At 37.1% G+C, this 14,781-nt stretch overlaps 1 protein-coding gene across 1 annotated transcript in view; it reads left to right on the top strand.

The window, feature by feature from the left end:
* GSPT1 (G1 to S phase transition 1) overlaps positions 1-14,781 on the top strand; it is a 22,633-nt gene extending 7,852 nt beyond the window's left edge. The window contains exons 2-15 of the mRNA XM_027654904.1: positions 2,942-2,989; positions 3,393-3,434; positions 4,185-4,412; positions 5,415-5,448; positions 6,870-6,947; positions 7,679-7,859; positions 8,234-8,388; positions 9,354-9,494; positions 10,237-10,330; positions 10,670-10,750; positions 11,130-11,303; positions 11,727-11,816; positions 12,117-12,285; positions 13,001-14,781. Coding sequence (XP_027510705.1) covers positions 2,942-2,989; positions 3,393-3,434; positions 4,185-4,412; positions 5,415-5,448; positions 6,870-6,947; positions 7,679-7,859; positions 8,234-8,388; positions 9,354-9,494; positions 10,237-10,330; positions 10,670-10,750; positions 11,130-11,303; positions 11,727-11,816; positions 12,117-12,285; positions 13,001-13,053 — 1,568 coding nt within the window. The 3' untranslated portion in view covers positions 13,054-14,781. The remainder of the gene's footprint in view (positions 1-2,941; positions 2,990-3,392; positions 3,435-4,184; positions 4,413-5,414; positions 5,449-6,869; positions 6,948-7,678; positions 7,860-8,233; positions 8,389-9,353; positions 9,495-10,236; positions 10,331-10,669; positions 10,751-11,129; positions 11,304-11,726; positions 11,817-12,116; positions 12,286-13,000) is intronic.

Here is a 14,781-nt window from a genome sequence, read left to right as displayed (position 1 = left end):
AATAGTAAAAACTATGTTAAGCATAAATGATGTTAGTTACTGCCTTGCAGAAAACACAAAATGGAAAACTTTGCATATCTACTTCAGTGTTTTGGAGGGATCAGGGTAAGTTAGAGGGACTACTTAGAACCTTTCTCAGTTTCCTTCACCTTTAAAGGTATTTTCTTACAATACAAGGGTATTTTCTTCTCTTTATCTCATGGGCAAAACAAGCAAGGTTATTTCAGTTCACTGGATTTGTCCAAACATTTTGCCACAGGCACAGTGTGGAGTTTGGACTTCTCATATCCTGTTTCAGTATTGAGCCCTGGGTAGTAAGCCTATCTCACCTGGATTCAGAATTGTCATCCCCTTTTTATGTGATCCAAAGATTCCCAAAGTGTTTCAGAACTGAAACTTGAAGGTTAAGGGGTTTCCCTTGAATTATTGAGTTTGCCTTTGTGTTCTCTCTGTCATGGCCTCACAGTTCCACCCAGTGATAGGTGGTCTCAGTGCTGATCCACCCAAAGCTGGTGGATTCTTTGCTTGTTCAGTTCTGGGCAGAGCAACCCCTTTGTGGAGCTTCAATAGCCACACGTGCACTGGAGCTGTCACTGAGAAGAGGTGACACAACAAATGCAGCAGCCCAGTGGTCCAAGAAGCAGTAGGACTGCGTCCTTCTTTCCAGGGGATTGCCTGAAGGCACACTTCAGGCAATCTGTTCATAAATCTGACCCTTTAAAGTCAGACTTTCATATATTTGTCTGAAAAGTACCAGTGCCTGAAATAACCTGACATGAGCTAAAATTGTAAACAATTACTGAGGAAGGTGTTTATTTTTATCACTTAGAGCATGTTAGTTTTGAAGTTAAGATTATTTATTTTTTGCTTGGTTTCTTAACAATAAACTTTTTTAGAGAGTGGTTTGTGTTTCTTTCTACTTTGAAAAAACAGTGTAGGTTTGATATCATCAGTGTCCTCTTTCAAAGCACGTCTGTCACTTGTGTTTGGTAAATGAGTGTGGAGTATCTCTCTGGTTGTGTGGCACTAACTCTCTTTAGCATCCATGCACAGGCTGTCTTATTGACTCTCTTGTGGGCTAGACTCGTACAAAATTTAACAGAGGGACCTTTTTTCTGCCTCTTCTCTTGTTAGTTTTGAAGAAACTTTTTTCCCTGTCTGCACACCTGCTGTATTACAGACCAGAGAGTAAAAACTGAGTTTATTATGAATGCTGTTAATTGACAATATATTTCTAAGAAATTAACTAAGTCTTCAACTGCTTGTAGAGCTTCTGATTCAAAACAAGTGCATAAATACTGTCATTTGATATGTTTTGCATTATGGACAAACTTCTGGAGCGAAATCAAAAGCTTGTTGCAGTGATCTTGTAATGCAAATATTTGAGCATCCCAACCACAGTATGTGTGAAACATCCAACAATCTTCTGATGAGGTACAAAATGGAGGCTTTAGGTTCATACCTGAGTTTTGTGCCACCCGCTTACCACACTCATAAATGGGCTGAGTTGAGTCTTTTCCAGCTCCCAAATGGGAGTAATAGATCATTTCTTCCAGGGGATCTCAAGGTATTCTATTCTTATGCTCCTTCTTACTATATTAAACAATTCTCTTGAGATTTTGCTCCTATGTTTTTGAGCATGTAGCTCATATTTGATCCAGCACAGGAGTGTAGGGAACAGTTCCCTCCTGAGCTCCTCTGTGCCCCTCCACAGTTTGCTGCTGGCCACTGGATGTTGTGCTGTGACCCACATTCCCCCTGCCTGCTTTGTCCTCTGGCCCTCTGCCAGCTCTCCCAGCACTGCTCCAGTTTAGAGGAGTCTGCAGCAAATACGCAAACAGTGCGAAAGCAAAGAGGCTTAGAATGAAGTCCTTCTCTGGGTGGTTTTGTTCTTTTGAGGGGATTTGTTTCATCTTTAGGGCCCATCATGCATATAGAGCAAGTGATGCTCTAAGATCTCTGTTTATAATTGAATTGAAGGAGAGCTGGAGTACAGCTGAACAGAGGGTATGAATTTGGTATGTGGCTGAAAAAAAGATAATGAACTTGTGTCAAAGAATTATGAAGTTGAATTTATACCAAGAGAAATCTAAATAGGTTAAGGTTTTAGGGATGATTATAGAAGGCCTCTTGATCATGTGGAATAACGTCCTAAAACATGAAGTGGTGTAATTGCTAATAAGAATGTATCACTCCTGGTAGGTTTAATAATTAGTTATACCTCAGCATATAGTTTAGTGCATGAGTGCATTTTAGCATGGTTGAGTGATTTATCTGAAAAACCATACTTGTGGCTTTGATAAGCACGTGAGTGGTGAGATTGCCCACCAAGTAATGTTACCATATTATGGTGTTAAAGAGGACTGGTGAACTTAGAAGGCATGTGAACGAGTTTATCATTTCTTGACCCCAATAACTCCAGAGGATCATAAGAATTTATTCCTCAGAGCTTGGTTCAATTTTCTCCTCAGTGTTTCTGTGGAAGTGAGGCAGTAGCAGTGTAGATGTGCCTGTGAGCTGGAGCTGGCAGAGCCTTTCCAAACACTTTTGACACCACAAGCATATTGGTTCTTTGGATACAATGAAACTGTTTTGACATTTTTAAACCCCAGTTAGACACTAAAACTTGAAATAGCCAGCATCCCCCAAAAAGGTGGGCAGGTAAAATATTACGTGTAGAAAAATTGCTTGCTTTAAATGTATCTTTCCATGTCGGGCTATAAATGGCCTGGTTTTAGAGTGTATTATTTTCACAAGTTGTAGGCAGTGTTCTTCAGCAGTATTTGTGCTCTGAGGCTGTTTGGTAGTGCTTGGCAGGGAGGGAGGTGTTTGTTCTTTCAATACACTTCGTGCAATAAAGTTGGGAGATGGTCTTTTGTGCCAAAGTTTGCAAAATTAGTTTCATCACTGTATTTTAAAAGTTAAACTTTTTTCTCTCCAGGTGCACCTGTAGAGACTTCTCCAGAGGAGCAGACAGCCCCTTGTGAAGGTAGTTGGTTTTGTGTTCTGATGGACCTCCATTAAACATTTTTTAAAAGTTGTTGCAAAGAATCTCCTCTTTAAAATCTCTATGAACCTTTTCCAATCTTCTTTATCCTCATACTACTGTTGTAAGGCAGTGTGGATATCTGCAGTTATTTACAGTTTTAGAGGCAGTTGAACAAGGTGCATAAAGTGGTTTATGGAAGACCATAAACCACAGACTCCTCTAAATTCTGCATGAAGCAGAATTTTTGAAATTGAATCTGTGTATTGAATAATTTTGGCAAATGCCAAAACATCCGAACTATCCTTTTTTTAATTTAGTCATTCCATCTTTCTCTCTTCTTGATACTATCATGGTAAATGTGTGCCTTTAATGATACCTTTTTTTCCCTTTTTTTTCCCTCCAGGTCCAAATGCTGCTGTTAACATGGAAATTTCAGAATCTGTTGGTAAGATGACAATTGTTCCTTTTCACTGTGGTAGTACTATAATGTACTATGTAGTCCTTTTGCTGAATCACTGCAAACAAAATAGAAGAGCCTTTACATTTTGGGTCCTTACTATTTTGTGTTGTGTCTTTATACTTGGATGAGGAAAGAGATAATCAAGCACTTGCATGTGCTGACAGGTGTGATCAGATTACTTGGACGCTGTAAAAGTATTAGTGCTGTATTAAAAAAATAATTTCATATTACAAAATAGACCCATTCATATATGTGGAATGGTGATTAACAAAAAACTTCAAAGTGATCAGCAATATGAGTGATCAGAACGTGGAAATTGTATCTTTCTCATTGTTTTAATATGGGTTATGAGCAAACTTAAACCACAGTCCCTGTCCTTGGCTTTCTAAACACCTGACAGTGTGAGTCTGTGGATTCAGACCAGTGTGATGGGCTGAGTGGAGCTTCACATTTGCTTTTTCTTTGTAAAATTGTTGCCTGGTTAACTCAGAAGTTTCTTAATCCCTGTGAATCATAGATGTCTTCTGTCAGCACACAAGCTGGTTTGAAAGCTCCCAGTACTAATAATTCCAGAACAAGCAGCAGTTGTCCCCTTTTATTTAGGAAGACATTAACAGATGGGCACTTGAAACCTTTCGGTTGCATCTCTGGGGCAGGGGCTTTCCCCCGTAGTAATTGCTTTTAATTTCTTTATCACTTTGAATATATTTGACCGCTTGATTTTTTTTTTTTCAGTGGAAAATGGAGAGACAGAAATGTCCCCAGAAGAGTCGTGGGACCACAAAGAAGAAACAAGTGAAGCAGAGCTTGGCAGTGGCCCCACAGGGGACGCGGGGCCTTCGGAAGAAAGCGCTCAGGAAATGATGGAAGAGGAGGAGGAAATACCAAAACCCAAATCTGTTGTAGCACCTCCAGGTGCTCCTAAAAAAGAGCACGTAAACGTAGTATTCATTGGACACGTAGGTGAGTTGGAAGTGAGTGTGGAGTAATTGGATCTTTATGGTGTGTGTTATCCAGAACTCAGAGGATTAGAAATTAATGCTGTTCTTTGTGGGGATGTGTGGGTTCATCTTGTCTTGAGGGCAATGGGAGCATTCATTCTAATGAAGCTGCTCTGGAAAAATGAATAAAAAGTGAAGAAGGTCTTTCAGGGGTAGAGTGCCAAGAGCAGAGTGTGTTCTCTGGGGCACAGCAGTGCCTGTGTCCATGATTTCTCAAGTACCTGCTCCTATTGAGTGCTGAAGTGATTATGTGTTTATGATCTAAAAAACAAAATCAGAAAGCAGTGCTTCTTTTCTGCTTAAATTAAAAGGGTAGGGTTGCTTACTTTTAGATTCAAACACTATTATTCTAAATACTAAAAATTGCAGAGTTACAAACAATAGATTAATGTAATTCATAGTTAAAAGGAGCATTTATAGCAAAATATCTTCATTTAATAGTTTCAACAAGCTTCAGAAAACTTAGGTGGTGTCAAAAGTACAGAAGAATTATTAAATCACAAGGTACACAATAAATTCTGTCTCTTTATTTGTACAGTCTCTTATCACCTTAGAAGTACTGTAGCTAAGTCCTTGGCTAAGGGGGCAGTGGGCAGAGGTACATCCCAGTGTTGAAGAGCAGCCCACTCAAGTTGGGATAAAGGAAGCAGGGAAAGGGGTTTTGCATGAGCTTCCCACACTCTTAACCCCTGCTTTAGCTGGAGCACTCCTTGTTGAGGGGTTTTTGTTATGGGTAATGCCCAATTTGCATGTATGAAAACAGAATTTTCAAAATTCAGTGTAATCGAATTGTCAACAAATTATTATGGGAACAAGGAAAGGTGCAGGATGCCTCAAAAAACTTAGGACTATGATTTAAAAAATAAATCATTTGGAATTAAATCAGATTACTTTGTTCATAATGGTTTTCTTTTTCTAGGATTTTCTTTTAAATTGTGCATGACTTTATTTTTTTTTTTTTTAGACGCTGGCAAGTCAACTATTGGAGGACAAATAATGTAAGGAAACTTAAATTTTTAGATTTCGTTTTCTTTCTTGTGAATTAAAAAACATCAATTTATATGAGTGATATTTTCTTTGTGGCTTTAATCAGCATAGATGAATACTTGTATAGTGTTACTATCCCAGTCAATTTAGTTACTTATTGTCTTTGGAATTTCTTAATTCCAGCAGATCACTTTTATTGCTATAGGATTTTCACTTAATGGAAACAGCTGTGTGAAATCATACATTATTAATTTTTAAACATGAATCACTTTCTTAGAACGTGGCTATTTTTCTTCATGATTTTAAAATGCTATTTGAAACTGCTTTATACCTTTTGTTAAATTTTGTCCTTTTTGAGAAGACTAAAAAAAATGTAATATCTTTATTCCCCGGTGCAAATATTGTCAGACATAATTTGATTTCAAAATATGCCAGTATCTGCAATGTGAGATAAAAGTAAATACATGCAGCTAGATTTTACAGTTTTTAAACATGGAAATCAGTACATGAGGAAATAAATGCTATTTGCTGACACTCAGTATTTCTATGATTTTACAATAATATTCTCAGCAAAAGTGGGAGGTCTTTGTCTTGGCATTTTCATCTTGTTTTGTTTCGACCAAACTGGAATGTTGGAATTGTCATGCTGCATTTAACCTTGTGGTTCATACTAGAGCAAATAGGCATTTTATTATCTGATGTGTCTGAGTTTTCTCCCTGTACAAGGAAATGCCTGTTCTTAACACTCCTACTGATGTGTTGTGTTCCTAAAGCTTTCTGTGGTCTTTCAGCTTTGCACAATATCCCTTTGATGTAAGGGGGAAAAACTGTGTGCTTGTATCAACTCTGTCATTAACCCAGTATTTACTGTTATGTTTAATTGTCCTTATAAATTAAGAAGATTACTGTTATTAAAAGATCAGGTAGAAATAGCCGAGAAAAAAATTAATGTTTTAATATAATAAAACTACAGTACTTGCTTCTTTTTATCACTGAAAGCTCTCTCTTGAAAAACCAGTTTCCTTTTCTATGTAAAAAGAATGAAACCAAAGTTACTTTCCTTTACAGTTCAGGAATGGGATGGGGGTGTGAAAAATTCTTCTATAACAATTTTTACTTAAGTCTGTTTCTGAGACTAATTCAATATATCAAAATTAACAGATGTAATTCCTTTTGAAAACTTGCCTCTGTGGAACATTTTACAACTAGGCTTAAAAGACATTCCTCATACTTCTGCTAAAGTGGTGCTGGTGTTCTTTTACATATCAGATAATGGCGTGGCTTTTTGTGCAAAAAAAATTCCACTGCTGATAGCATCAGGCTATTCCATTTTTTCAAAATAATCTGTAAGGATTGTATAAGGATTTAACTACTTGGAAATATGTTTCTGCTTAATGTAAAATTGCATTTTTCCCCTTCCTCCTCTTCCTAGGTATTTGACGGGAATGGTTGACAAAAGAACACTTGAAAAATATGAAAGAGAAGCTAAAGAAAAAAACAGAGAAACATGGTATGAACTTGCTGAAGATAACAGCACACTTTGCTCTTTTTTTTCACTGCAATGAAATGTGGAACTGATTTGAGCTCTGTCCCTGTAGGGCTGCCTTCCTTTGGGCTCTTGGCATGGGTGGATTTTTTGTTGGCCTCTGGTTTGGGTTTTGTTGTCGTGTTTTGGTTGGTTGGGTTTTGGGGGGCAGTGTCTGCGTATACAGCACATGTAGCAACCAGATTTCTCCTTCAAACAACTCCTGGAAAATTGATTTCCCTTTTGAAAGCTTTCTATTTTTGGCTGTGGGGTTCAAAGGGCTCTGGAAAAGGAGCAGCTAAAGACTTCCTTAGGGATAGAGCAGTGATGGAGCACTCAAGGGATGGGCATTGACCTGAACTAACATTATTATGTGGGAGAGAGAGGAATAGAAAGGGTGTCTTATGTTCTTTTTACCAAGCAACCATTGTCCCCCTATTGGGAACTGACCATTCTGACTGAAATCTAACTTATCAGTGGCCAATGGGATAAAAGAATTAGGAGGGAACTGCAGTTGATATGATCAAAGTATCAAAGATAGAGGGAATAAAACAGTCAATGAAAGTCACTGTTGGTCTTGGAAATGCTTAAGTTTGGTAATGCTGACATGGTTAGAATAATTGAGCAGAAAAAAAGACATTTTATGATAACAAATCATATATAAATTAATAAAAATTAATACAAAAATAAGAGTGTTTGGGTTGGGATTTTTTTAGGTACCTTTCGTGGGCCTTAGACACAAACCAAGAAGAACGAGACAAAGGTAAAACAGTAGAAGTGGGTCGTGCCTATTTTGAAACGGAGAAGAAACACTTCACTATTTTAGATGCTCCTGGACATAAGAGCTTTGTTCCAAATATGATTGGTGGGGCTTCTCAAGCTGATCTTGCTGTGCTGGTAAGGACAAATCAGAATACTTTTATTTTGGGTATACTGTGGAATTAAACTTTTGATTTTTATTTTTTTTTGTTTGTTTGTTTGCTTATTCTTTTGGTTAGTTACAGCAGAATCTTTAAATGTTAAGTTTACCAAGTTGAGTGAGTTTTGGAGTAACTTAAAAGATTCTTAAAATTGTCCACAGGTGTCATGTGATTTCTTTATGTCAGTGCAGAAAGTAATGGGTAACATTAAGGATATACCAGTGCATTTTGAAAGCTTTTACTAGTTTTGACTTACTCAAAGTTATCTTTGAATAAGGCAGTGTTATCCATTGTTGATTGTCCTGTTGAGAGAATTGTAGAACTTTTATTAAAATACATGTTTTTAATTAGGTTATTTCTGCAAGAAAAGGAGAGTTTGAAACTGGATTTGAGAAAGGTGGACAAACAAGAGAACATGCCATGTTAGCAAAAACAGCAGGTGTAAAACATTTAATAGTTCTTATTAATAAAATGGATGATCCAACTGTAAACTGGAGTAACGAAAGGTGAGTTTAATATTAAAAAATTATTCTTCATTGAAAGGCACTGAAAAGAATTCCTAGGTAATTTTTTATCCCATTTTTGCTGAAACAATGGTAAACTGGTGGACTAAAGACAGAGGTTATAAAAATGGCAGAAAACGAGAAGCACAGTGCCTAGGACAGTGCCTCTCCACTAAGCTTGAACTTCTGCATTACTTTAAAACATTCATTTTCATCTGCATGGATCCTTGCAGACCTATCTAACAAATCCATGCATTCTAACATAGTTCAATTGTTGACTTGGAAACTTTATACTGAATTTAAAAAGAGGAATTGACTCAGTTTTCAGTAGTGGAGTTTGGCAGAGTTGTCACAATTTGCTGTGTGTGCTGCCAAGACTTGTGAAGGTTTCTGAGGAAAGCCATGGGGGCCTGTGCAGCCTTAGAGCATGAACCTGCTTTACTGAGAGACTCAGGCATGGCCACTTGTGCTCTCTTAGTCCTGCCCCAACCTTCTGACATTGAATTCAGCCAAAACCGCAAGGAAGAAGTGTACCAGAAATAACCAACACAAAACCTTCAGAACTTATGGAGGAGACTGGAGGAGACCGAGGCAGCACTACAGGGAAAGGCTGCAGCACCACCTCAGCTGCTTGGTCTGTCCTGCTGTGTTGGCCTGGATGTCCTGCTCAGAGCAGTTCCACCATGTGGTGCTGCTTATCCAGCCCCATAATTGAAGCAGATGGAGAAAACCGATGGTGCTTTATGGAGCAGAGGAGTGAGGGGGAACAGACAATACCAAGTTGTGCTGGAAGGCTGGAGAGAAGATGCAGATAGGCCACTAAGCTTTATTAGGTTTGCTTGCTGCTCACGTAGTAACTTAACTGATGAAAATGATATGTCCAGGGGGTTTGTTGGTTTTTTAAAGTACAGTATTATTTTATGCTGGAATAAGTGAAACTTATCTTGATCTGCTTGTCATTTTAATAGATATGAGGAATGTAAAGAGAAACTGGTGCCATTTTTGAAGAAAGTTGGCTTCAATCCCAAAAAGGATATTCATTTCATGCCCTGCTCAGGACTGACTGGAGCAAACCTTAAAGAACAGTCAGAATTCTGTCCTTGGTATATGTATGTATCTTAAATTGAGCCACCTGAATATTTGCTGTATTTCAATCAAAGTAAATGCTACAGTGAAGTGGGAGGTAGTATAGAGTGCTGTGCTGTAGTTGTGTTCTAAAGTGCTTGAGGAAATAAATCAGGGCAACAGGAACACAGCCATACAATGTGCCAGCAAAAAGCATTTGCCTGCAGAGGATTATCAGTAAAACATTAGCAGTATTTCTGTGGCTATGTGAGTTTAGTGCCACACAAGCACTTGAATTTGCCAGTGATGCTGCAGTTGACATGATGCTGGAATGAGTAATTGTGTGATGTGAAAAGTTTGCTTGGAGCTCTGTTATAATTAGTGCAAAGCCATGTCTCTCAGTGGATATCATGTTTTTCAGTATTGTTCATTGTACTTAAAAAAGTATTAATGGAAATCACATTTGGACCTAGCTTTGTAGTTCCAAAATATAGTACACATCTATTGTGATTCTCAAATGAATAGTTAATTTGTGTAAAATATGCTTGTAATGTAACTTAAAAACATGCACTTCCTGAGTAATATATTATTATATATGTTAGCTGGGGTAAAGTGGACACTACTGATGGGATGTTAAAATAGATTTAACTGTCTTAGAAGTCACTGTTCTTAATGATGAGAGAGTGAAAACCATTCTTTTTGTTGGTCTGCATGTGTCCATTCTGAGTGATGTTTTAAATGGAAGGGTGCTCACAAAATTGAAACAAATGCCTTCTCCTCTTTTAGTGGATTACCATTTATTCCATACCTGGATAACTTGCCAAACTTCAACCGTTCAGTTGATGGACCAATCAGGCTGCCAATTGTGGATAAATACAAGGTACAAATTAAAATAATAGGATGGAAAGTATAAACGGGCTGTTATCAGAGAGCAGTAAATAGACTTTTAACTTACTTTTAGAGAGTATCTTTTTTTCTTTGCTAATGTTACATTTCCAACTGTAAAATAGAGGTGGGAAGGGAAAGTAAACAATTTTGGTATTATATGAAACTCTTAAAATCTGTAATCTTTCATGAGAACAGTTTTTAAAATATTAAGTATACCAGTGCTAGATAACTTTACAGGGCTAAGTAATCAAACTTAGAGTTAAATCATAAATAGAGCAGACTCTTTAGGAAAATATTTCCAATTTTTATGCAATGATTTCCTTTTGTGAAGGATATGGGCACTGTGGTCCTTGGGAAGCTGGAGTCGGGCTCTATTTGCAAAGGACAACAGCTTGTGATGATGCCAAACAAGGTATGGGAAGGTTTAGATATTTACTACCCTAAAAAATGAGCTTGATTCTTAAAGATCCTCATTACTTAGAAAATGTTGTGTTGCTCTGTTGGATACAGCTAAGCTCTGAGGTTTCACATGGATGAAGTTTCTGGGGGCAGGGTGTGTGTATGGTCCCTCCCTAAGCACTCAGAACTTGGGTTGTCTTGCCTTCGAAACTCAGTTGCTGGACTACAAGTCATCAGACTTGAAATCATATTTTAAGTGTTCTGAAGCTTGCAAAATTGAATATAGTGAATTTAAACTGTAGTGGAACTTACTGAAATTCTGTTATATTAAAATTATTTTGTACCAGACTAAAATATTCACAGTACAAAACTACATTTTTGTTTTCTTTAAGCACAATGTGGAAGTTCTTGGAATCCTTTCTGATGATGTAGAAACCGATTCAGTAGCCCCAGGTGAAAATCTAAAAATCAGACTGAAGGGAATTGAAGAGGAAGAGATCCTTCCAGGATTTATTCTCTGTGATCTCAACAACCTTTGTCATTCTGGACGCACGTTTGATGCCCAGGTACAATAACCAGCATTTAATTGCTGTGTAAGGGGTAAAAAACACGACAATATTTTTTGTTTCACCAATTCTAAACTTTAGAAGTTTGAAGTTTCAGTTCAGATTTCTTATTCACTACCATATCTCTAAATGAGCAATAACATATGTACTTAACACTGGCATCATATCATTTATTTTGAATTTAAGTTTTCAGTGAAGTTTTGGATGCTTATAATGGTGAAAGCAAGATCTCATCAGGCCAGTTCTTCAATTTTGTACTTTCCTATTATAAACAAGTTATAACTTAAAAATTTTGGTTCTTTGACAAAACTGTGTGTGTGTATTTTTCAACTAGACCTTCTAATATAGTTCTGCATTTGATTATTCTCTGTTCTTTTATAATTGAAATTAGGAAAAATGCACTTATTTTGAATTGTTTTGCAGATAGTGATAATTGAGCACAAATCCATTATCTGCCCAGGTTATAATGCTGTGCTGCACATCCACACCTGTATTGAAGAAGTTGAGATAACAGTAAGTGTCATTTGAAGTAGACAGTCCAGTTGTTGGGATGAGTTGTTCTGTCAGGACATACATCTGTAGAGCAACTAATGCAACAAAGCTCAGTTTTGGATTCTTGGTCAGTCTCCTTACACAAACAGAAATGGCTGTAACTGTCAGCATAAGCTTTCTGAAGAGTGTGGCAAGTCATGACTGACTCTTACGCGGTAAATCTTGGAAGGTTTTTTTGCATATATATTTGTAAGTAAGTGTTTGTAAAGAAAAATAACCCTTATTTTAGCAATCACAGCTATGAATTTTCTTCTTGTGCAGGCCTTAATCTGCTTGGTAGACAAAAAAACAGGAGAAAAAAGTAAGACACGGCCCCGTTTTGTGAAACAAGATCAAGTTTGCATTGCCCGTTTAAGGACAGCAGGAACGATCTGCCTTGAGACATTCAAAGATTTCCCTCAGATGGGTCGCTTTACCTTAAGGGATGAGGGTAAGGCTCTTTCCTCTGCAGCTCCTGACTGCTGCAAAAATACAGCTGCTTCAAATAGGGCATCATGCATGGCAATGAGGTATTAAAATGCTGGTATCTAGTGGAAATCACTCTCTGGGTAACAATGGGAAAGTAAATCTAAGCAAATTGTTGTCATTGTGCAGAGTTCTTGCTGGTAACAGGAAGCTTTCTTTTAGATGAATAATGTACAGAAATGTGCACTGTGAAACAAAAGATTGGATTTGAAAGATTACCAGCAATGCTTTCTTAATGTGTCCTGCAATGTCCACCTACAATATGAATACCATAGTTTCACTGTTGAAAGTTAGAAAATATCAGAGGGGTTGTGTGTGTTGGTCTTTAACTCATGCACACCCTGATAAAACTCAACAGATTTGTGGGATGCATTTAAAATAAATTATCTTTACAGATCTGGTAGTGATTCTGCCTTGCCTTCTCCTTAGATGAGTGCAGAGCAGGCTTTCCACAATCCACATCATGTTCTTGACTGTGAGAATAGCAGATTTACTATTTTGAAGATTTTATCGAGCTTTTAAAATACACAGATGCTTTTATGCTACAATAAAACAATTTCTTCTCTATGATTTCTAATACTCTTAAGAGCCTGTATTTTGGGGAAAGCTTTCACGTTCTTGGAGACTTCTACATCCTTTTCACAATAAATGTAACTCTGCTGTTTGTCTCCTTGGTTTAGGTAAGACCATTGCAATTGGAAAAGTTCTGAAACTGGTTCCAGAGAAGGACTAAGCATTTTTCTCAATGACCCCGCACAAAACTGTGAGGAAAATCGACTCAGCAAAAGCCTACTTCACACCGCCTTCTTATTTTCTGCCCATTGATAAACTTCTCCCCATATTTTGCAAAGACAAATTTCACAGCAAAGGTCCACATTATGTCAGCTTTCTCATATTGAGAGCTCTGCTATGCCACTGTTGAATTTTCCCAAAAAAAGAAATTTTTTTTTCTCCCAAATTCTGCTTCCTTGGAAAGATTCGGCAATAGCTTTGTAAGTGATGTGGACATAATTGCCTATAATTATGAAAATCTAAAGGATTTTTAATGTTTAATTTCCCCCAGCATATATATTAAGACCTCTTTTTTCCAGGCAGATCATTCAGAGTGTGCGAGTGTGTGTGCACATGTTACAAAGATGACTACCATGTTAATAAACTATTCAATTTGAAATCTTTTTCGGTATTCGAATTGCTTTTGAATAATGTTTTTTATCCGGATGTAACGCAGTTGCATTTAGCTTTTTAACTCTCCAGTAACCCAGATATTTGGTTACTTGGACTTTTCTAAACTCCTCAGCCTCCCCACACACACAGTTTTAAATGAGGCAATTGGGCACTCAACCAAGTTTGTATTAAAACAATTAGGTTTGCCCTTTCCCTTTGTTGAATGCATTCTGAAAATTAAAAAAACATTCATGCAAATGTGGCACCTTCATTAGCTTTACATTTGTTAATAACTTCAGCAAATTTAGGTTGACTTAACATCATTACTAGACACAGTAAGTCAATTTTGAAGGCTAGAAGTACGTATTGTGTCTTTATAAAATTCAGCATTGTTAAATTCTTAACTGCAGAAAATGCTAACAACCAGTAAATCAGTGAAAGTTGCAAAAATAAGAGAATCTGTGGCAATAGTGCCTATTAGTATTTATAAGAGCTGCATTTTGTGGGAGAACTGGGCCAATTAAAAAGTGCCAGTTATATAAATTACTCAGTTCACCCTGTCTTTAATTTAGAGGGCTGGATAATCCTTGCTGTTTTAAAGATCAGTCTGAACTGAGAGGGAGACAGACTATTTAAATCCCTGAGAATTTGCACATACCGAAATATGGGAGGGTCAGAATCAAGCACAGTCTGTAAATTTTTGCATATCAAAAGCAATGTAAGCTGATGAGGACCAGTGAAGTTTTTCTTGAGGAATTAAAGCAAAACTGGTTCAAAGTAAAGCTTACTCAGTACAACTTGAAGGAGCTGCATAATAAAACCCTATTTAGCTGCACTTTGGAAGTGGACTGTCTGCAATTGCTGTCCTGATTCTAACAATTAGGATGAAGGCTAAGGGATTTTTTTCATTTCCCAGAGTATCAGTAGTAATTATTAAAAGGTATCTTCAGAGCTTCTTCAGACTGTCCTAAACTAAACATTTTCAGTTGTACAATTGTGGTGAGCCCATCTTCTCCCCCAAAAGTTTACAGTCTAGTGACTGTATCTGAATTCACAGACAACTCAACATTGAAACAGATCTACCTTTTTTGGTTTTTTCTTTTTTTTTTTTTTTTTTTTTTTTTTGGTCTTTTTTTTTTTTGTTTTGTTTGTTTCTTTGTAACTGTGGAACTCCCATTCATTTCACTTACAGCTACATTGTATGGACAGAAGAAGTTATTGTCCTTCCGTTTCATATGACTACACTTGTAGCTACCGTAATGCATGGAATTTAAATAAATTTTATTATGTCTGCAAA

Source organism: Corapipo altera, unplaced genomic scaffold, assembly GCF_003945725.1.
Source record: "Corapipo altera isolate COAL_440 unplaced genomic scaffold, ASM394572v1 98, whole genome shotgun sequence".
NCBI classification, from domain to species: Eukaryota; Metazoa; Chordata; class Aves; order Passeriformes; family Pipridae; genus Corapipo; species Corapipo altera.
The sequence above is the reverse complement of the archived record's forward strand: the minus strand, read 5'-3'. Positions and strand labels throughout refer to the sequence as shown.